The sequence below is a fragment of the Lygodium microphyllum genome, chromosome 9, assembly GCF_053477565.2.
Source record: "Lygodium microphyllum isolate KBCC chromosome 9, Lygodium_microphyllum_v1.1.10, whole genome shotgun sequence".
NCBI lineage: Eukaryota > Viridiplantae > Streptophyta > Polypodiopsida > Schizaeales > Lygodiaceae > Lygodium > Lygodium microphyllum.
The window spans coordinates 142593096-142616845 of NC_141143.1; the positions used below are offsets into that span (position 1 = coordinate 142593096).

General features: G+C 43.4%; 2 protein-coding genes and 1 pseudogene across 2 annotated transcripts in view; 1 reads left to right on the top strand and 2 right to left on the bottom strand.

The window, feature by feature from the left end:
- LOC148031664 (phospholipase A1-Igamma1, chloroplastic-like) overlaps positions 1-23750 on the top strand; it is an 81118-nt gene that overhangs the window by 54412 nt on the left and 2956 nt on the right. The gene's annotated exons all lie outside the window — the stretch shown is intronic.
- LOC148031665 (uncharacterized) lies at positions 12739-13770 on the bottom strand (annotated as a pseudogene).
- Positions 13873-17139, bottom strand: LOC148031666 (pentatricopeptide repeat-containing protein At3g03580-like). The gene is made up of 6 exons (XM_087685594.1): positions 16896-17139; positions 15944-16789; positions 15550-15787; positions 14962-15221; positions 14240-14805; positions 13873-14205 (listed from the first exon to the last, which is right to left on the bottom strand). Exons 1-6 carry the CDS (start codon positions 17137-17139, stop codon positions 13873-13875), a joined length of 2487 nt encoding a protein of 828 aa, XP_087541720.1.

The following is a 23750-nucleotide window of genomic DNA, read 5'->3' on the forward strand; positions in this document are numbered from 1 at the left end:
AAATTGGTATTTTCAATGCTATAAACGCAAATTGTATATCCATTTTACGACCTTAATAGTATGTTGCCTTGTCGTGCTTTTCAAAGAGACGAGCCTAGAACACCTGTTGCCTATCATTATAAGGTTGGAATTGTTAAAGTGCACCGTTGACTAGACATGGAAAGATTAAGCGTATGTTGCATTTTTAGGCAACATCTTCCTTGTAATGAGTCATGAGGAAAAGCTAACACCCATAAGATGTTATCCGAAAAGAAATAGACGAGCACAAAATTAATCTTATGGACTTGCAAGTGGCATGTAAAATGGAAAAAGTTAACACTAGCTTTAGTTTTGTATGAACTTCATTAACTTCATTGTAGCTAGGAGAAAGTTGCGTGTTGCATAGTCATCATGCAAAAATTTCATTCATCAGGAGCCGTATTTAGGAAAGGTTGCATGGTTTAACAAAGCATGAGATTCTAAAGTGTAGATAACAAGGTAGTAGGCATGATTATTTGATGTAAGTCCTAGTAGGTCCTAGAAAAGTTAGTATCCAGATTATCATGTATTTTTACTTTACCAAGGAAAGATAGAGTTATTGTGAACTATGTGATGCGTAGAAGCAATGAATCGCATGTTTACATGTATTGTGGTAGTTGCAACTATTTTTCTCCTTTAGATCTAGTTTATTATCTCTAGGAAAGGTTCATCCTTGTCGCAAGACAAGTATATTGAATTGTCTAAATCACCTAACCCACAAGGGATTCATATAGGCATGATTCAGTCGATATGATAAATATCCCAAGTGCTAACTAGGGTTTAGCGCGTTAAGGATTCGACCTAGTTTTGCACTTGTTGCCAAGTCAAAACCCTCAAACCCAAAGATCATACCCACATTCACGAAATGTTGAGTCAATTGGACGGGCTTGCAAGAAACGATCTAGGGTTTCTACCCTAAGGATCACTCGTTCAAATGATGAAACTTGAATTGAGTTGGAACCCCTAGGACCAAACGTTGTCGGCCTAGTGTAATTAGGAATAGGTTGGGTAAGAAGACACCATAAACCCTGCTTCTCGTCTGGAGATAATTCCGTGACCAGAAAACGCCATTCAATGGGTGAAACGATCCCATGGAATAGATGTGACACTTGTGCAAAAAGTTGCAACGTAGCATAGACTTGTGATTTGTTCACAAGAGAGTTTTGCCATTTCTTGAAATAAGGTTGGCAAGTTCTTGTGCAAGTTTAACTTGCAAGAGAATGAGTAATCATCCTATTACATCACCTTTCTTGGGGAAAAATTGCCAAGTAAAGAAAAGTTAGGTATTTGCTTGGAAGCAAATGATCAATCAATAAATTGGAGCGACATGGTCGCCAGGATTTACTATTAATAAAACCTAAGGTATTGGTTAAGTTGGGTTAACAGGGTATGTCCCCAACCCAAGGACAAAAGGGTGAATAAACAAACCCTTGGGGATCTTGCCAAGTCAAATTGATCCCAAATCGAATGCTGGATGCATTCGGAGAGAAGGATTCACTCCTTAACAGTTGGCAAATTAAACGACTACTGGAATTGATTGTGCTTGTAACATTTTAGGAAGCACTGTTTGCATTGTTTGCTCAAAGAAATAAAGGATGAAATGATATCTAATGCTTCAGGTTGAAGGCCTGAAGGGAGAGGCAGCTTCAGTTACCCCCGAATGCCTACCTGACCCTAACCAAGGGGGTTGTTGACCGCGCCGGGAATGTGGACCGAACCCGCTGCGAGAGGTCTTTCCATTGAGCTCTACTTGGAGCAGGAGGACGCTTGGGTGCCAGGGGGGGCTCTGGCCGTAAATCCCTCGCCTTCCGGGTCCTGCACAAGAGGCTAACGTGACTCGGGATTGGATCTCGAGGCCCGCATACTAGTCTACGGGCAGAAGCTTGGAATAGTGATCCCTGTGGATTACTGGATAGCCTTCGGGCGGATTATGGACAAGCCTACGGGCGGAACTCCTTGTATTTCAAAGATAAAATGATGAAATGATAATAAAGAAGTTGTTTGATATTGTTTTTTTATGTCACGTGATAAGATTACGTGAAGGAACCAGTGCTTAACAGGGTTAATTAAAGAAGCTGATTGTTATATGTCAAATTAATGTGTTAGATAATTACATAACTAAAACAAACTGAGGAAAGTGCGGAGGATGGAGCATGGGTCCGTCCTACGGATGGGTGGTCCCGGTTAGCCGGGAACTTTTCTCAAAAATCTCGAAGAACAGCGGAATGATCATCATTATCAAACGAATAATGAGAGCGATGACCTAGAGTTACGTCTTACCCGATTTACGTTGTTTTAGGGGAACGGAATGGGACTATGCCTTATGGCTGAGAGGTTGAGTTTTGCATCCCTCTCTTTTCCCATTCTCCTTGAACCAGTGCAGCGTGAATCCGCTTCGGACCTGGCGTTTCTGCGTAAAGTAGTTCGCTCGGGTCTGACACTAGTTGCTGCTAGCTAATGACCAAACAGGAATACCCAAATTCAGGTCGATCCTAAGTGGGAACGGCCATGATACTTCCGCTACGAGGCAGACGTGGGAAGACCTAGATCGCAAGTCCCGTAACATTCCATGGGAATGTCGGGTGGAGCTTTCTAGACATCCTTTCCGATGGACTGCTAAGACGTGTCCTGGATGATTCTAGTGGACACGTTACAGTTGGTATCAGAGCCGACCAACAACGGAATTGTTTTTATGAGATCTCAATAAAATGAAGTAAAGAAATTGTTGCTGTCCAAACATTTCCTCATCTTCAATACTGTCTTGCAGAACTATGAAGCGTGGAACAAGTTTTTGGTGTTCCGGGTCATGTTTATGACTGCAATGCATTCTCCGCATTATAGATAAAGAGTTGGAATGATGAACATCTTGGAGTAGATTTATAATCCATCACATTTATATATAGAACGAAGATGGACTGGGTCTTCAGGAATCTACTACATAGCTGCCCACCAGTTCGCTTATCTACAGACCAACCTGAAGAGGATCAAGTGGTTGGAAGACTTGAAAGTCGTGAAGCTGTTCATTTTTCTGGAAGCTCACGTAAATTCAACTTTGCATATTCAAGGTCGGAGGGTTGAATTGAACTCATATGTATATGAGGAAGTAACCCGTGTAATCCCAGCCGACAGGATTAAGGTGTTGGGCCGCCATGAGAAGTATGGATTCCAGCGGCAAGGATATCCTGAACTTCCAATGAATTATCGATTCCTAAAGATCCATGACCCAAAACCTTACTATTACACAGTTCCTGTAGACAAATGTAATACAACGTTGTTCTCCCCAAACTGAATGTAATGATTGGATTATCATCACACGAGATGTTATATAAGGCTATGCCCATGTAAATATAAATAAGGACTTCATTTATCAATATCCGACTGTGCATCAGAGTTGTTTTTTAAAAAAAAGTTAAGTAGCTTCATGATTTACGAGATAGCTGATCTAAAGATAAGCTAACGTCAATTATCATGTAATAACGTTAAGAAAACTTTTATCCAGGCACAACCCTAGGTATAGGTTCCAAATTCGCCCCCTACATCAAGTACTGCTGTGATCCAGGAGAAGAAGTTCCTCCTCAAGCAGATAAAGCCACCCGAGTTTGACGAGAAAGGCAGATTCGTCTAGTCTGATGCTGAAATTTGAATTGAGTCTATGGAGGATTACTTTGAAGCAGCTAGTAGTGCGCCTACCAATCAGGCCATGCTCGCCAAATTAAAACTCGCCCGCGAAGCTAGACTATGGTGGAAACAATGGTGCAGGGATCAAGGGACTTCAGAGGGGTCCGTCACCTAGGAGAAGTTAAAGAAAGCCGTGCAGGGGAGATATTTGCCACCTGCATATCGTACACAAAAAATGAATGAATTCTACGAGCTAAAACAGCTAGGACTCACCCTTGACGCATACTACTCTAAATTTGTCTCACTCTTAAAGTATGCGCCACAGATGGACATGATGCAGCAGGTGTCCAAATTTTGCGCGGGCTTAAATCCACCCGTAAATACCCGTCTCGAATCTATGCGTCCGTCAGATCTTCAGGATGCACTCATTTGAGCGGCACCTATAATTCAGGAAGTGCAAGCTAGACCAAGGGGTAACAAAAATTGGTCCTATAGCGACCCGAACAGAGGAACATTCAGACCCCAAGTGAAGAGAGTCCAAGGTCACAATCACGGACAAAGGAAGAAAGCAAGAACAAATAACATCAACAACTTTGTTCCTACTCAAAGTAATGGCCGAAACCTCCGATGTTTCTACTGCAACGAACTCGATCACTTCAAAAGGCAATGTCCCAAGCTCAGCGAGGGACATCGTCAAGGTGTAGGCCGCGGTCAAGGAGCCGCCACCCATGGAAGAGGAAGAACTGCCTGCATTACCAATAGGCAAAGATGCGAAGCGGAAGAAGAGGAATATCCGACTATGGAGGCAGAATTTGAAAGAGCGACAGTCCATGTTGCTTTACACAAGAAGGGGCCGAATCGTCAGTTCTCGGTGATTCAAACACCGTCGGACTATCAAGGTAAAGGTTTCAAAACCTTGATTGATTGTGGCAGTACACATTCCTTTATCTCACCAGCATGTGCAAAAAGATTAGGAATAGCCACAGTAGAAGCACCTACCTTACTTGTGGAATTGGCAAACGGTCGTGAGGTAACTTGTACCAGGCAAACTGCTAAGGAAGAATTCTTTCTGGGAGGAAAGGAAACCTCAGTCAAATTCAGAGTCATGAATTTAGGTATCCATGAGTGTCTACTCGGGATGGATTGGCTTAAGCCTAATGACGCCCACATCCACTGTGGAAAGGGTCAAGTTTCCTTTCGAAACTCTGAAAGGGAGTTTGTTACAACTCAAGGTGAGGCAAGAGTGCCAAGAATCCAGTTAGCCAAAGTATCGCGGATCATAAAAGGAGTTAGAAAAGGATTACCTGTTTACCTGATCAAACACAACAAGTTAGATCAAAAGCAAGAGTCTCATGAGGGACCCTCTTGGCTAAAGGAATACGCTGACGTATTCCCTGAGGAATTGACTGAACTTCCGCCTCCAAGAGAAGTTGATCATGAAATAAGGCTAGTGCCTGGAGCTGTGCCAATTGCAAAAAGACCTTATAGAATGTCCATACCAGAAGCTATTGAGTTGAAGGAACAACTCAAGCAACTGTTAGATCAGGGTTACATCCGGCCTAGCAACTCACCATGGGGAGCTCCAGTACTATTCCAGAAAAAGAAAGATGGGACACTTCGACTATGTATTGATTACCGTGGTTTGAATCAATCAACAGTCAAGAACAAGTATCCTATTCCTAGAGTAGATGAACTTCTGGATCGCCTTCAAGGTGCAAAGATCTTCTCCAAAATTGATTTTAGATCAGGTTACTATCAAATAAGGATCAAGGAAGAAGATATTCCAAAAACGGCCTTCAATACAAGATATGGGCACTTTGAGTTCTTGGTTATGTCATTCGGGCTTACAAATGCACCTGCCACCTTCAATAGATTAATGCAGGATATTTTTAGACCATATCTTGATGATTTCGTGCTTGTCTTCTTCGATGACACTTTAGTCTATTCTAAACAGGAAGAAGATCATGAACCTCAACTACGGATTGTTCTTGAGACAATGAGGTCTCATAAGCTGTATGCTAAAATGAAGAAGTGTGCATTCTTCAAGCGTCAGATTGAATATCTAGGATTCATAGTATCATCAGAAGGAATATCAGTAGACCCAGCCAAAGTCAGGGATGTGCTTGAATGGCCAATACCAATATCCATTAAAGAAATACGTAGCTTCCTTGGCTTGACAGGATGGTATAGGGTCTTTATCAAAAACTATGCTTTGATTGCAGCACCTCTTACAGACTTACTAAAGAAGCAGATTTCTATTACATGGTCAACTCTCGAACAAAATAGCTTCGACCAATTGAAGCAATGTTTGGTATCAGCACCTATTCTAAAACTTCTTGACCTCAATAAGGAGTTCGAGGTAGTAACTGATGCCAGCATTCTTGCTTTGGGGTGTGTACTTATACAGGAAGGTCATCCAATAGCATACTCTTCAAGGAAATTGAAGAGTCATGAAAAGAATTATGCCACGCATGATCTGGAATTATTAGCTGTCATCCATGCTTTAAAGCTTTGGAGACACTACCTATTGGGTAACAAGTTTACTCTAGTAACCGATCATAAGAGTCTCAAATGGATTTTTACCCAGAACGAGCTCAACATGAGGCAACGGCGGTGGATTGAAGTACTGGAGGAGTATGATTTTGAAATCAAGTACCGACCAGGGAAAGAGAATGTAGTTGCCGATGCACTCAGTCGCAAGGCATTCCTAAATTCCCTAATCTTGCAGAATCCATCAACGGCCAGATCTCTGGCTACAAAGGTATCTATGCCAAGCAACCCTATACTCGAACTAGCTAGAGAGGAAGCATGCCATGATTTGGCCTACCAAACAATGATAAAGGAAATATCTACCAAGGATCTGAATCTGAAGTTACAGGCCAAGTATCAGGAATTTTCCATTGATAATGGACTTGTCTACTACAGAACAAGGCTGTGTATACCAACAAGCCAGTCACTTAAGCAAAAGATATTATGGGAAGCTCATGATTCCCCTTTCGCAGGACATCCTAGCTATGCAAAAACTCTTAATGCAGTTAGGAAGAGCTACCATTGGGAGAGGCTCAAAGGTGACGTTCTTAAATATGTCACTGAATGTTTGTCTTGCCAACGTATCAAGGCCGAACATGTCATGATGCCAGGAAAAGTGCAACCACTTGACATTCCCCAAATGAAATGGGAATTCATCAGTATGGATTTTGTTGTGGGCTTACCCCAAGTCCAAGGAGGATACAATTCCATTATGGTTGTAGTTGACATGCTTACTAAGGTTGCACACCTGATTCCAGTAAAGACAAACTATAAAGCCTCCAACATTGCAAGATTGTTTATCAAGGAGATATTCAAGCTACATGGGTTACCTAGAAGAATCATTAGCGATCGAGATTCTCTCTTCACTTCACACTTCTGGAGAGCTATCTTTGAAGCTATTGGGACTCAACTCTGTTTTAGCACCGCCTACCATCCCTAAACGGATGGACAAACAGAGCGAGTGAATCAAATCATTGAGGATATGCTTAGGGCTTACTGCTGTCAAGAGCCGAAGAGGTGGATTCAATACTTGCCGTTAGTAGAATTTGCCTACAATGCTTCTTACCAGCAGAGCATTCAAATGACCCCTTTCCAGGCATTGTATGGTCATGATTGTCGAAGTCCCCTAAACTTTTCTGATCCAACCCTAAGAGTTGAAGCTTCAAGACAAATGTTGGAGGACATGGATGACCAAATAAGGTCAATAAGACAAGACATACAAGCAGCCAAGGATAGACAAAAGGCATATGCAGATTTGAAACGTCAAGAGAGGATCTTCGGAGAAGGAGACATGGTCTTCATTCGTGTACGCCCTAAAAGGAGTTCTCTATCTCTAGGAGAATGCAAGAAGCTAAGTCCAAGGTATTGTGGGCCATATAAAATCCTCAAATGCCTGGGACCCAATGCTTATAAATTGCAGCTTCCTGATAACCTAAAAGTTCACAATGTATTCCATATTAGTCTCTTAAAAAAATATGTACCCAACCCTAATCATGTACTTGATGACCAACAAATTGTAATGCCTAGTCAAGGAGTCCTTGAACTAAGACCGGATAAGATTTTAGATGTTAGGGAGAGACAGTTAAGATCTAGAACCTTGAAAGAATGCCTCGTCCAGTGGAAAGATTATCCCGAAGAGGATGCTACTTGGATAGATGAAAGCTCTCTCTACCATCAATATCCCCAGTTTATCTCGAGATGAGGACATCTCGATTCTTCTAAGGGGGAGAGAATGTAATATTCCCACTTGTGAATATTGATTTCCCGCACACTGCGTAAACCTCGTGCAAAGGTTATCTTTCATATTGGAATTGCCGGCAGTATAATCTGTAACCTGCACGCGAGAAATTGAGACCTCCGCATTGGCAAAGCAAGCCCGAGGGTTCAAATCCGCAATTCACACGTAAACACCCTCTTGGGAGGGGCAAAATGGATATTATTAAAGCAAATTTTTTTATATTTATCCCTTTCCCCCAGCCGATGCACGGCTGGAGGAGAGGGAGTGTGGGGGGATGGGCTTGGTGGAGTTGTGGGCTGCATGAGGAGGGGGGAAGCCATGCAGTGGCCACGTGGTGGAGCTCTCCTCTCCCCCCCCCTTGTCCTATAAATACACCCTCTAAGGTGTGAAGAGGGGAAGGAGGGGACAAACGGCTGCTGCCATCGCCGTGCTGGGAAGGAGGAAAAGAAGGCTGCATGGAGAGAAGGGGCCAATCAGTAGAGGCTGCAGTGCTGCATGATCAGAGGAAGAGGACGAAACTTGTCGCTGCTTTCCACCTTCATCCCCCCACCACACGTGACCCTCCCTGTGGCACGAATTGGAAGAGAGGAGGATCAAAGGCACAAAAAGGAGCCAGAGCCTCCTGGGTGTGAGGGAAAGGATGATAGAAGGGAAAAACGAAGGGAGAGAAAGGAGAGTGACCACTGTTGCAGCCAAGGAGATCGCCACCACAGTCCGCCAGGCCACCGCCAACCTTCCGCCGTCATATCGCCAGCAATCCCCCCTTTTTTGTCGTCGATTTCACACCAATCATTGGCCCCCCATGTCTTCTGGATAGAACAGAAGCTTTTTCGAAGCTTCTTGAGAAGCTTCTAAGGGTGGCTTCCATAAGCCCCATTCCCACAAGCCTTTCCGAGTTGCTTTCAAAACCCCGTTTCGGTGAAGGAATTTCCTACGTACAAGGGAGAAGGCAGATCTTGAGGCTGTTCGGAGAACGCGTAGAAGCGAGAGCAATTCACGGAGTTCAATTCATCAACGATGGCTCCCAAGAAGACGCAAGGCGCACCTGCGGGAGGTTCTTCTCCTAGCATTCACGTGGACATCTCCCCGAGCCCACAAACCCAGGTTTTTACTATTGTGATTCCATACAAAAGACGGCATGCAGCACCGCACGGAGAAGACGAAACGCGCGTCCTCGCGCATGAACACCCGCGGGCAGCTCCCGTACGCACAGGCATACCTAGATGCCCGCGTGAACACGCGTAGACATGGATCAACCGGATAGCAAGGGGCCTACGTGTGGAGGGTGGGGGTAGAGTGGGGTAGGGGTAGGAAAGGGGCCTAGAAGGGGGGAAACTAGGGCTAGGTTAGAGGGGGGTTAGATTAGTGGGACCAAGGTAGGTTAGTTGAATTAAGGGGAGGGGAATCAACTAGGGTAGGTTAGTTAGCTAGTCAGTTAGGTTAGCTAAGTAAGTCAGGCTAGCTAATTAAGTTAGTTTAGCTAAGTAAATTAGGTTAGCTAAGTAAGTTAGTTAGTTAACTAACTAGAGGATGGTTAGGAGAAGGAAGGAAGAGGAAGGAGGAGGAAGAGGAAGCAACGGAGGAGGGCAGCGAGGGGAGGAGATGGCAAAGAAGGCGAGGAGGAGGAGGGGTGGCGAAGGAGGCGAGGCGGAGGAGGGGTGGCGGAGGAGGAGGAGGAGGAGAGGAGGGAGTCATAGAGAAGAAGGGGAGGGAGGATGGAGAAGAGGGAGGAGGCACGATGTTGCAGCGGGGCGGCGAAGGAGAAGGGAAGGCGATGAAGGAAAAGAGAGAGGGCGATGGTGGCGATGAAGAGGAAGAGGGAGGAGAGGATGGGGGTGATGGAGAAGAAGGGGAGGGAGGGCAGCGAGGACGAGGAGAAGGGAAGGAGAGGGCGATGGAGAAGAAGGGGAGGGAGGGTAGCGATGAACGAGGAGAAGGGAAGGAGAGGATGGGCTAGCGATGGAGGATGGAGGAGGAGGGAGAGCATGGGGGCGATGGAGAAGAAGGCCGAACAGGTAAGTTGGTTTTTGGTTTTTCTTTTTTCTTTTTTCTTTTTTTTTAATTTTGGTTGTTTTTTATTTATTGATTTTTTTTTGTTGTTTTGTTTTGTGTTGGTGTTTTAGTTTTATTATTATTATTAGTTGTTTTAGTAAAAAAGAAAAAGGAGTGAGGTAGTGGTTGGAGGGTGGTGTGTGGTTTTGTTTTTTTTTTTGTTGTTTTTTGTTTTTGTTTTTGTTTTTGTTTGTTTTGTTTTTTAATTGTTTGTTTGCTTGTTTTTTTGTTTATTGTTATTTTATTTTTTGTTTTTTGTTTTTGTTTTTGTTGGTGGGTTAGGAATGTTTTTTTTTTTGGGTTTTGTTGTTGGGTTTTTTTTTCTGTTTGTTTATTTTTGTTTTTTTTTTGTTGTTTGTTTTTGTTTTTGTTTTTTATTTGTAGGTTTTGTGTGTGGAATTGTTTTAGTTTTTGTTTGGAATAACAGTAAAAAGGGAACACACCCGTGTCTCGCGTGCATGCGTGGGGCGGGAGAGAAGAAAAAAAATTTGCATCAGCAAGATCAGACGGGGCGGGGACGGCATGTGAGGCACAGAGACCATGGGAGCGTCCCCAGGCGCTTCAAACCAAAAACATGGGCGTTCACGTGCGACACGAAAGATACGACCACACATCAAGAGGAAGGGAAATTAATAAAACCCAAACCATACATCGGATCGAAAGATCGTAGAAAGGAAAAATGTGTCGGGAGACAAGGAAAGATGATAGAAAAATGAGACATGGGTTTCGGGGCAAAATCAGGGTGGTCACATGAAAAAAACACGAAAAATAGCTCCAAAAATACATACGAGGATTAATATGGAAAAATTCGCTAGCTAGAATGCAGGGCAGAAAGAAGGCAAAATATGTCAAATAATGTGTGCGACAAACCTATCACATCAACACACAGTTTCGATCGAGAGAAGATACATTCACATGGAAAAAACCCAAAAAATGAACCCAAAAATGGGCTCAAAGATGAAGACAGAAAGAACCAAGTAGTAAAATGAAGGGCAGTAAAAAGAGAAAATGTCTGCATGAAGGGGATGCACAGGAGTATCACATCAAAACTCACGTCCGGTGGAGTGAAAAGGGGTTCACATGCGAAAAACACCGAAAATATAGTTAAAAATTAATAACGAAAAATAGAGCGATCGAAATAACGGAGAGAAAAAAGGAAAAATGTGGTAAAAGGCTAGGGGAACAGTAGTCAAATGAAATGGGAATTCCAGTGAAAATAGGGAAAATTTACATGGAAAAATGTTTAAAAATAGGCATGAAAAGGGCCCGAAAACAAGCAAAAATTAATATTGGATGAACCGTGCATCGGAAGGACAGGGAGAAAAAAGAAAAAATGTCAGGAGAAAGATGGAGGACAAGGCGGTGTCGAAGGGTTTTCGAAAGTAAAGTCGCGACCACAGAGGACCTTGACTAATTTCAGGATAGAAGATCAATCAAGCAAGATCACGATTCAATTTGAAAGAAGATCACCTCAATTTCGGATAATGGCCCTATAATCAACTTGTTCAAGCCTTTTGGTCTCTTGAATGTGGCAAATAGACCTGGATATATGCAATACTAACTACACTTCACCTGTTTGATTACAACCCTGTTCAACATCCAACAGCTTCAGCTTCATAAAGGAAACAAATTTGATTTATAAATTGGCTGCTCAAAAACTGAAGTCCTTCACTCCGCTTGTTGCAGGCCTCAATTGGCTCTCCTCAACTCTGCACCCCTTAGCATCAGCTTCAGCTCCTCCTTGACAAAAATTCTTTTTAGTTCCTCTCATAGGCACAAGCAAACAATCTGTTTTTGATTTCTTGCCAATCTTGAACTCTGGTTATAAGAGGATGAACATGCCCATCTGCAGTTTTGCTCCAAGGGTAACTGTTATTGTAATTGAAGAGAAGCACTTCAATGCCATGCGAAGCACAGTCCACAGCATATCGAGGATTATCATCAATCAAGATTTGAGACCCTGTAGATCTACAAATCTCTGGAGTTTAAAGGAATAAAAGGAGTACCACATTCAATCTTGATTCGGATCGCATTTTGAACCAAAAATCTAAAGGCATTGTACCAATTTGGCATGTAATAGGTATCAACTAAGTATTGTGTATATATTTGAGCCAAAAGATCAAATAGAGATTAGGCTACAAGATGGTAGCAAGGAGTGCATGTTGCTGTGTTTACTTAGTTGTACCTCCAGCATTGGGCAGGACCAATAGAACTAGGATGTACCTACCAACTTAAATCAAGCACTTTGCTGTGGCATTGCTACACTCAGATACACAAAAGAACATAAACCAGAGTGTCAACTATTTGCTTGCTCAGTCGCTTCGAATTCTGATCCTGTCCCATGCAATAAATCGTAGACTTCTCGGACGAGTCTTTTTGAACCATGCCGATGGCTCTCTGGACAAGGTGTTTCAAGGCTCTTCGCTCCAGGCTATTCTTCCCCCCAATTCGAGCTTCCTTCCGATTGCAGTATTGCAGCACTTTTGTCTCCTTCTGCAATATTAATGTTTGATTGCCTTTCTCCTTTAGACTCAAGAATCAGAGCTCGTTTCCTCCTCTCAGCTTCTGCTTGCATTTCCATAGCTTGTCGGACACCAGGAGGTGGTGATATATTCTTTATCTCATAGCTCAGGCATTGAAGACTCCACACTGTGGCAACTGAATTGATCGTTTCCTTCCACCGTAATCTCAAAAGCTTCTCGATCTGATCCAAGTCTTTCCCCGATGCTTTCCTTCCCAATCCTCTGTTCCCTCCACAATAGCTCCTTCCTCTGTTTTGCCGTTCATTGCTTTTTTTTTTTCCCAGGCCTACAACACGCCCCAGAAAAGATGCCCCCCTTTTTGACCAAAAAAGCGGCCTTCTTCCAATTTTTGACATGCCCTTCATGGCAAACTGTTAGGATGGAATCCTTGGTAAATATCAAACCTGACAGGGTTTCCACATGTACACGATGGGCAACAACAGGTGCCAATTTTGGCACTTCATGTCTTACAGGAGGTGGTTGTAAGATTCCAGTTGGATGTGCATTGTCCTAATGAGCAAACTGTCCACTGGCACTGCTGTATGTGGGTGAACCTCCTAAAGGACCCAATCTGTGGAGTGGCACCACAACCTCATCCATTGACATGTCCCATAAAAGTAGTTGAGTGTCTTGTCCAACATAACCAAATTGATATGTAACTGTATCCCCAGTACCATCTGAAGCAGAGGGTGTCCAAAATGGATCAAATGCAACACCACTCACCCAAGAGTTGTGCCCTTCACCCCAAGCTACAACAGCACAATCCTCCATACTCCAAACCTGAACAAGGTCATCTTCACCTCCAGTCAAGATATACTTGCTGTCTGGGCTCCAAGAGCAGTAGAGAAGGGCACCAAAATAACTTTTTCCTCCACAGATTAGCTGTTCAGTCTTGAAATCAAAAACTCTGAGATAGCCATCTTGTCCAACACTCGCTAAATACAAGCCATCTGCAGAGAATGCAAAGTTGTTGATAGAACCTTGGCATATGTGCCACCTTGCCAAGGGATTGCTCTTGCTAACAGCTCCTATGTTGCTACAAGCTCTCAAAATATATGAATAAGTGGTGATATCCATGTTGATGCACTCATGTTGCATTCTTTCAAACAGTTCAAACACAAGGACATCTTTGTCCTGTTGTATATATCCTGCCAGAATTGAATTCCAAGAGACCACATCTTGACAAGGTAATCTGCAAAATACTGAGTATGCATCCTCAATATAACCAAACTTGGCATACATATCAATGAGAGTGTTCCCACTCACAAGGTCAAACTCATTGTCACCATTCATCATCCAGTCATGTATCATTTTTCTTGTTTCTACAACCCCTAAGTCTGTACATGCTTTCAAAACACAAGAAAAAGTGAAATTGTGTAAATATCTCTATGCTCCCTATTTTGGCACTTCACGTCTTACAGGAGGTGGTTGTAAGATTCTAGTTGGATGTGCATTGTCCCAATGAGAAGACTGTCCAGTGGCACTACTGTATGTGGGTGAACCTCCTGAAGGACCCAATCTGCGGAGTGGCACCACAACCTCATCCATTGACAGGTCCCATAAAAGTAGTTGAGTGTCCTGTCCAACAGAACCAAATCGATATGTAACTGTATCCCCAGTACCATCTGAAGCAAAGGGTGTCCAAAATGGATCAAATGCAAAACCACTCACCCAAGAGTTGTGCCCTTTACCCCAAGCTACAATAGCACGATCCTCCATACTCCAAACCTGAACAAGGTCATCTTCACCCCATACTCCAAACCTGAACAAGGTCATCTTCACCTCCAGTCAAGATATACTTGCTGTCTGGGCTCCAAGAGCAGTAGAGAAGGGCACCAAAATAACTTTTTCCTCCACAGATTAGCTGTTCAGTCTTGAAATCAAAAACTCTGAGATAGCCATCTTGTCCAACACTCGCTAAATACAAGCCATCTGCAGAGAATGCAAAGTTGTTGATAGAACCTTGGCATATGTGCCACCTTGCCAAGGGATTGCTCTTGCTAACAGCTCCTATGTTGCTACAAGCTCTCAAAATATATGAATAAGTGGTGATATCCATGTTGATGCACTCATGTTGCATTCTTTCAAACAGTTCAAACACAAGGACATCTTTGTCCTGTTGTATATATCCTGCCAGAATTGAATTCCAAGAGACCACATCTTGACAAGGTAATCTGCAAAATACTGAGTATGCATCCTCAATATAACCAAACTTGGCATACATATCAATGAGAGTGTTCCCACTCACAAGGTCAAACTCATTGTCACCATTCATCATCCAGTCATGTATCATTTTTCTTGTTTCTACAACCCCTAAGTCTGTACATGCTTTCAAAACACAAGAAAAAGTGAAATTGTGTAAATATCTCTATGCTCCCTATTTTGGCACTTCACGTCTTACAGGAGGTGGTTGTAAGATTCTAGTTGGATGTGCATTGTCCCAATGAGCAGACTGTCCAGTGGCACTACTGTATGTGGGTGAACCTCCTGAAGGACCCAATTTGCGGAGTGGCACCACAACCTCATCCATTGACAGGTCCCATAAAAGTAGTTGAGTGTCCTGTCCAACAGAACCAAATCGATATGTAACTGTATCCCCAGTACCATCTGAAGCAAAGGGTGTCCAAAATGGATCAAATGCAAAACCACTCACCCAAGAGTTGTGCCCTTTACCCCAAGCTACAATAGCACGATCCTCCATACTCCAAACCTGAACAAGGTCATCTTCACCCCATACTCCAAACCTGAACAAGGTCATCTTCACCTCTAGTCAAGACATACTTGCTATCTGGGCTCCAACAACAGCAGAGAAGGGCACCAAAATAACTCTTGCCTCCACAGATTAGCTGTTTAGTCTTGAAATCAAGAACTCTGAGATAGCCATCTCATCCAACACTCGCTAAATACAAGCCATCTGCAGAGAATGCAAATTTGTTGATAGAACCTTGGCATATGTGCCACCTTGCCAAGGGATTGCTCTTGCTGACAGCTCCTATGTTGCTACAAGATCTCAAAATATATGAATAAGTGGTGATATCCATGTTGATGCACTCATGTTGCATTCTTTCAAACAGTTCAAAAACAAGGACATCTTTGTCCTGTTGTATATATCCTGCCAGAAATGAATTCCAAGAGATCACATCTTGACAAGGTAATCTGCAAAATACTGAGTATGCATCCTCAATATAACCAGACTCGGCATACATATCAATGAGAGTGTTCCCACTCACAAGATCAAACTCATTGTCACCATTCATCATCCAGTCATGTATCATTCTGCCTATTTCTACAATCCCTAAGTCTGTACATGCTTTCAAAACACAAGAAAAAGTGAAATTGTTTACATATCTCTATGCTCCCTATTTTGGCACTTCACATCTTACAGGAGGTGGTTGTAAGATTCCAATTGGATGTGCATTGTCCCAATGAGCAGACTATCTACTGGCATTGCTGTATGTGGGTGAACCTCTTGAAGGACCCAATCTGTGGAGTGGCACCACAACCTCATCCATTGACAGGTCCCATAAAAGTAGTTGAGTGTCCTGTCCAACAGAACCAAATCGATATGTAACTGTATCCCCAGTACCATCTGAAGGAGAGGGTGTCCAAAATGGATCAAATGCAACACCACTCACCCAAGAGTTGTGCCCTTCACCCCAAGCTACAACAGCATGATCCTCCATACTCCAAACCTGAACAAGGTCATCTTCACCTCTTGTCAAGACATACTTGTTGTCTGGGCTCCAAGAGCAGTAGAGAAGGGCACCAAAATAACTTTTGCCGCCACAGATTAGCTGTTCAGTCTTGAAATCAAAAACTCTGAGATAGCCACCTCGTCCAACACTCGCTAAATACAAGCCATCTATAGAGAATGCAAAGTTGTTGATAGAACATTGGCATATGTGCCACCTTGCCAAGGGATTGCTCTTGCTGACAGCTCCTATGTTGCTACAAGCTCTCAAAATATATGAATAAGTGGTGATATCCATGTTGATGCACTCATGTTGCATTCTTTCAAACAATTCAAACACAAGGACATCTTTCTCCTGTTGTATATATCCTGCCAGAATAGAATTCCAAGAGACCACATCTTGACAAGGTAATCTGCAAAATATTGAGTATGCATCCTCAATATAACCAAACTTGGCATACATATCAATGAGAGTGTTCCCACTCACAAGATCAAACTCATTGTCACCATTCATCATCCAGTCATGTATCATTCTGCCTGTTTCTACAACCCCTAAGTCTGTACATGCTTTCAAATCACCTGAAAAAGTGAAATTTTCTACAACCCCTAAGTCTGTACATGCTTTCAAAACACAAGAAAAAGTGAAATTGTCTACATATCTCTATGCTCTCTGTTGTCCTGCAGACTTCCAAAGCACACACTAATGTGGTTTCATCTAAAGCAACACCTTCTACTTTCATTTGCCTGTACAACTGTAAGGCATTTTCTCCATGGCCCTCCTCTATATAGGTTGAAAGCATTGTACTCCACAACATGCTGTTTCGAGCAGACATTTCGTCAAACATATCTTTCGCTTCCACAATGCTTTCACACTTGCTGTACATAGAGATCATGGTATTCTCAATAAACATGTCTAGATGGATATTTCTGCAAACATCAGCATCTGTTAGGTTTCCATACTTGGGATACATGCCAACTAGAGCATTACAGATAAGTTCCTCTTGCTCCAAATCCCTCTCCACTATACTGCCCACACAGAACAAAATTCAAACACAACAACTAAGTATGTACAAAGTAACAAATGTCACACACACAACTTTTTGGTGGATTCCACACCTCGGATGCGCAGCAGTACGACAACGGGCATGTCAGATTTGTGTTCCAAAGCAATAAAGGTGCGTGCACATGGAAAACCGTCCAATGTACGCGAAAGGCTTCAAAAATTAAGAACTCTAGAACCATCGGTTGGAACAGGGGTTGGTAAAAAGGAAAAATGGGCAGTGCAAAGGGACGAACAGGGTTGTAAGGTTGGATTTGGATTTCGGTAAACGTAGGAGAGGTTCACATGAAAAATGTCAAAACAAGGGATAAAGGGAAATAGGGAAGGAATGGCCCAAAGGGTGGGGTAAAGTAAGATGGGTGGGTGGGAAAGGGACCCCATGAGGGCAAAAAGAGGTCATGGTATACATGCATGATCAACTTGAGGCAGATGCAGGGGGTATGCACATCAGACGCGTAGGGACGTGCCCCCACACAAAACCTTAACGGACAGAGTAGATTGATCAACACGGACCCAGACCTGTCAACCAACTGGATGCTAGCGTCCCCACACTTAAGACATCACATATACTTGCAAACAAAAAAGTAGGGTTAGAAACACTTGGCCCGTTTCGCATATGGTCGAAGGAACCGTTACTGCTACAGAAGGGTTGGAGTTGGCTACAGGAGAGGTACCACGGCTTGCTCCAGCGTTCAGCCAGCATGGCAAGGACCATGCAACAGCACCCAGGGAGGTAGTTGGTTGATGAAGCCCATCGGGGGAGGTGTCATTGACGAAAGATAGTCACTCAACTCACGGGCACTCAAGAGGAATGAAAGAACAATCACTCGCTCCATAACTTACATCACTCGAGTTAATATTGATGGAAACCTAAATCTCACATCCAGTTTAGGAACCAACAAGGGGGTGGGGCAGAGGGAGTATGCCAGGGTGCACAATTGATGGTGCATCGGTGCATCCAACCCATCTGGCATAGGTGCAAGGAGGAAGGCTAGGGAGCCTTGTAGTGCGGTGTACAAAACAGAGTGACATGTCCTGTATTGATGGTAGAGACCCATCCCGTGGGTGCATAGGAAAATAGAGACGTACCTGACTCCAATGGTCGTAACATCCCTCAATCCTCACCTCTCAATAATTGATTGAAGAACCATTCGTCACACTCAACCCACCCTCTGTCTCACACTCTGTTGAAAATTATAGAGGGCAGCCCATTCCTCAAACCCATTGATGTCATCCTCACTGTCACTTGTGCAGAGCTTGTATGCCTTGTGCGCTTTTGATGGTGCAACAGTGCATCCCGCCTTGTGTCGGCATACAATGCAAGAAGAAAGGCCAGGGAGCCTTATGGTGCAGTGCACAGTAACAGATCGTGCGTTGTGCATTGAGAGGCCCAACCTATGCTTACAACACTATGTTCACACATCTCACCTCTCATTTAATTTGAAGGGAAAGACTGATCACTCACCCCACTCTCTGTCTCACTCTTTGCTGATAGATATAGAGGGCAGCCCATACTCACGTCCCCATCCTGTTAGGATGAAAGCTCACATCACTCAAGGGATTGGTGATGAAGATCATGTCGGCTGTTGTTGTCATCAGGATCTTGAAGACGAGGCGTACCCAGGGAGGCAGCCAACAAGTGTCGTACTTCAATGATTTATAAAAAAGGTCGTTTGTTAAGAAGGACAGAGGGACTAATATTGCATAGACAACGCGCCAAGGGAGGTGGCTTCAAATTACTTTGCTGAAAAGGTGTGTTGCTGATGAATCAACTATCCTGAACTAAGGGGTGTTACCACCTTTTCCACAGCCAGCTTCCCGCCCAAGGGTGTTTCCACCTTTTCTTGGAACGAGACCATGTATCAGGACTAACCTTGCCACAATTGTTGGATCATACGAGAAGAGAATAAGGTCGGATTGAGAGGTATCTATAAGGGGCTAACAGAATGAGACCGCCTCATAAGGAGAATCATAAGGGCTATCAAAAGCACGAAGAGAATGATAGTGTGACATCCAAAAGGGAGAGGGTAAGTTGACTGTGATTGTCAAGATCCCCAGGGAGGGAAGTACTTCTTCAGATGATAGCCATTGATCAGAAAAGGATCATTAGAGGCATCAACGGTCTGCACCTGAACAGAGCCATTAGGATTGACAACAAGTACCTTGTATGGGCCCATCCACCATTGTTGAAGCTTGCCAAATCTCAAATCATAGGCTAGGACAAGATCAACTTGTTTGAACTCCTTATGCTTGATGAAACTGTCATGATAGGCCTTGTATTGCACTTGAGTGGTTTCCATACACTGTAGAGCCATCCTCCGAATCTCATCCAAACATTCCAAGTGGAGGAGGCGGCGTTGCAGTGACTCATCATCTCCCAAGCATTCTTTAATTGTCACTCGCAAAGAGGGAAATTCTAGTTCAACAGGGAAGATGACTTCTGTACCATACACTAGCTAGAAAGGGGTCTATCCTGTAGCTGCCTTATGGGAGGTTCTGTATGCCCAAAGGGCCTCTATAAGTCCTAGTCATGACAATGTGTGGCAATTGTTCTTGGCAAGATCAAGCAAAGGATGCGATTGGTGACTTCAACTTGGGCATTGGCTCTAGGGTAGTAATGAGTGGACTTGTGATGGCAGATCTTATACAGCTCCGTCAACTCCTCCATGATTTTGTTAAGGAAATGAGTACCTCTGTCACTTACCAGCTCAAGGGGACTGCCAAAATGGGTAATAATATTCTCGTACATGACCAGGGCTACGCTGTTACCATCGTTCCACTTCAGAGCTTTAGCTTCACACCACTTTATGACATAATCCGTACATACTAAGATGTGCTTGTTCTGCTTTCCTCTAGTGGGTGGATCAATGGGACCCACAAAATCAATCCCCCACTTCTCGAACAGCTTTATGGAAAGAATAGGTTGCAGTGGCATTGCACTTATTTTGGTGGGTTTCCCCATTCACTGACAAGCATCACATCTCTTACAGTAGTAATGTGTATCCTTGTGGAGGGTCGGCCATCAGTATCTTGCTAACAGAGCCTTCCTGGCTGTTGCTTCTCCTGTGATGTGTCCACCACATGGTTCGTCATGGCATGCTTTCAATACTATGCTGATTTCATCTCCTGCAACACATCTTTGCAATACTTCATCTTTGCCTCTCTTGTATAGTGCACTTCCTAGCAAGGTGTAGGGGGTTGATTCTAACAGAAGTTTCTTCTTCTCACGGCTTGAGATGCCAAGAGGATACTGTTGAGCTGCCAGGAGGTTGGCTATGTCTGCATACCAGGGAGTAACTATTTCAACTAGAAACAAGGAAGCATCAGCAAGGTCTACATCATCCTGTTCCTCTTCTTCTGCACTTTGAGGGATCCGTGATAGATGATCGGCTAGGACATGGTAACGGCCAGGCCTAGTGACTAATTCAAAATCAAACTCTTGGAATAGGCGCAATCATCTCATCAGTCATCCTTTAACATCTGCTTTGTTCATCAGGAATGATAGGGCTTCATGATCCACATAGAATTTGAAATGTGTTGATAATAGATAGTGTCGAAACTTCTATAGTGCAAATACCATTGCCAAGCACTTAAGCTCTGTCACTGTGAAGTTTCGCTTCCTATCAATGACCTTTTGGCTTGCATAATATATTGGTTGATCTAATTTAGAGGGGCCCTTTTGACATAGAACAACACCTAGCCCTTCAACTGATGCATTTGTGTGCACATGAAACTCCTTCGTCCAATCAAGAGGCTGTAAGATAGGTGCTTGGATAAGGCACTATTTTAGGATATTAAAGGCTCCTTTATAGTCATCAGTCCAAAGGAAATCCACATCTTTCCTTAGGAGCTTGTGCAGAGGGGCTGCCTTGGTTGCAAAATGTGCAATAAATCTTCTGTAGTAGCCCACATGGCCATGAAATCCCCTCAATTGCTTGAGGTTTGTTGGTGCCGCCAAGGCGGAAATTTTCTCAATCTTCATTGAGTCTGTTGCAATCCCTTGTGCAGAGACAATACGGCCCAAGAGAACTCCTGATGAAACACCAAAGACACATTTGTTGGGGTTGAGAGAAATCCCATACTCTCGGCATCTGTCAAAACATTTCTCTATGTGTCCCCAATGCTCTCAGATCAAACTATAGACACAAAAGTCATCAACATACACCTCAATGAAATCATGAAGATAATTTTAAAAGGCAACCATCATTACTTGTTGGAAGGTGGAAGGAGCATTATAGAGCCTAAATGTCATCACTCTATAGCCATAGGTCCCCCATTCTGTGGTGAAGGTTGTTTTGGATTGGTCCTCTTCTGCAATTTGGACTTGGTTATATCCGCTGAATCCATCCAAGAGGGAATAGAGCTCATGGCTTGCCACTATGTCCAACAGCTGGTCTGTAAGAGGGATAGGAAAATGATCCTTCTTCGTCTTCAAATTGAGCTTTCGAAAGTCCACACATATTCAAAGTTTCCCGTTCTTCTTGGATACAACCACAATGGGCAAAACCCATTCACTGTTAGCCACGGGATAAATGAACTCGGCTTCAAGAAGTTTCAATAATTCAACCTTTACCATAGTAGAATAATTAGGATTCATATGCCTTTGTCTTTGCCTTACAGGTTTGACATCAAGCTCTAGGTCAATGTGATGTTGGCATACTGTGGGATCAATCCCCTTTAGATCTTTATATGACCAAGCAAACACGTCTAAGTTCTCTTTGAGTAAGTCTCGCAGGACCACTAGTTCTTCTTATGGAAGATTGAGACCCACTTTTAGGTGAGTACCATCACTATCCAAGAACGTTACTTGTCTTTCACCTTCCACTTCACAGATGAATGTCCCACGGATTGCTTCTAAATAGAGGTCTGACTCTTTCAAGGGAGTAGTGTCATCGTCTGATGTTCCACTAGAACCAGTGTCCTCCTTCTGAACATATGACTCATTTGTCTGTTGAGGTTGCTGGAAGGGTATCAGAGCTTTGTTTAAGTCTGTATGAGTGGTGATTTCTTCTTGACTTAGGGATTCATATTTAGAGGATGCATCCAGGAATGTCACATAGCACGAACCTTCTAGAAGCCGAGGCTTTGATAGCTTTGGCTTCTGTTGGCACGGGACATCATCATCACCTTTTCTCTAGACTAAATGGTCAGGGCGACAGGAGCCACTGGTGAACTTAATTTTTGTGCCTTTGATCCATTGCTTATGTAGATTTTGCATACTTTCTGGTCCATTGGCCAACCCAAATGGAACCATGGTCATTCCCTCCAACACCCTGAGATCTTTAGACTCTGAGGTCTCTGTAGGGACATCAACAAGATCATCCGCTATTAGAGGAAATTCTTCATCTGAACTTTCATAACCTACTTCATTTTCTTCCTTATCATGTCCATCCTCTTCCTCTGGAGGCTTTATCTCTACTTCTATAGTGGCTCTATAGGAGAAGAACATATCTTCTGCCTCTACGTCTGCTTCTGCTTCTGCTTCTGCTTCTGTCTCTGGCTCTGTCTCTTTTACTGTCTCTGCGATTGCCATGTAATAGGGAGAACAGTACATCCATGCTTCTATCTCGCTGCCAGAGGTGATTTCAGAAGTCAATTCTAGTTGAGGTAGGAGGTATTATCCCATGGACAAAAACTTTGCTTCCTTTGGTAGTTGGCTTACAGTGCTCACTGTTAGGGACTGTGCCTCTATTTTCTTGGGAAAGATTTGTTTAACAGCCTCTTCGTCCCCTGATGTACCATCTCTTACTTCATTGGAGGAGTTAGTTATGACTTCGATGGATGTGGATCCATTGCCTTTTTGCGATCCATACAATTTCAACACCACTTTGTTTGGTCCTGTGCCTAGGGTTAGGGTTCCTTTGAACCAATCCGTCCTGGCTCTTGCTATGAGGTCCCATAAGAATTTGGTTTAACCACCAGATAGGTTAGCTAGTAATCTTTTCCTGCAAGGGTTGTTTTGACATATGGGAGGATGCCCAACGGTTTAATTCTGCTTTGGTTTGCCAATCTGATAAGCCACTGTGTCAGTTGAACTCCTTGCAACCCTAAGTCCTTCATTGTCACATTTGTCATTATGTTTACTAGATATAGGAAGGCGTTAGCCACATCTACTTCCTTTGCAAGTTGTGTGGCTCTGTTGGACTTTATTGTTGTTGGGGGAGCAATCCTTAGTCCGCGTCTTCTTGTCAAGATGCTTTTGAATTTTTTTGGCAGCTAGGAGAGAGCATCAATAACTGCCGGAACGTTAAGTTAGGTTTAAAAGTGTCTAGGTCTTTTACCAAGTCATAATCTTTGATATGATCCACAGGCTTCTCCAGCCTGCTGGGGAATGGGGCTACACCCCTTTTCATCTTTCCTTTTTCTTCTAGCAATTGCAGCATCAGCATTTCTTCTGTTTCTGGAGGTGCTTCTGCATCGTCTATCTACTGCATCTCTGGTCCTATAAGAATAGATATCTGATCCCTAGGGTAGACGACCTCATGGATAAACTAAAAAGGAGCCACTATTTTTAGCAAAATA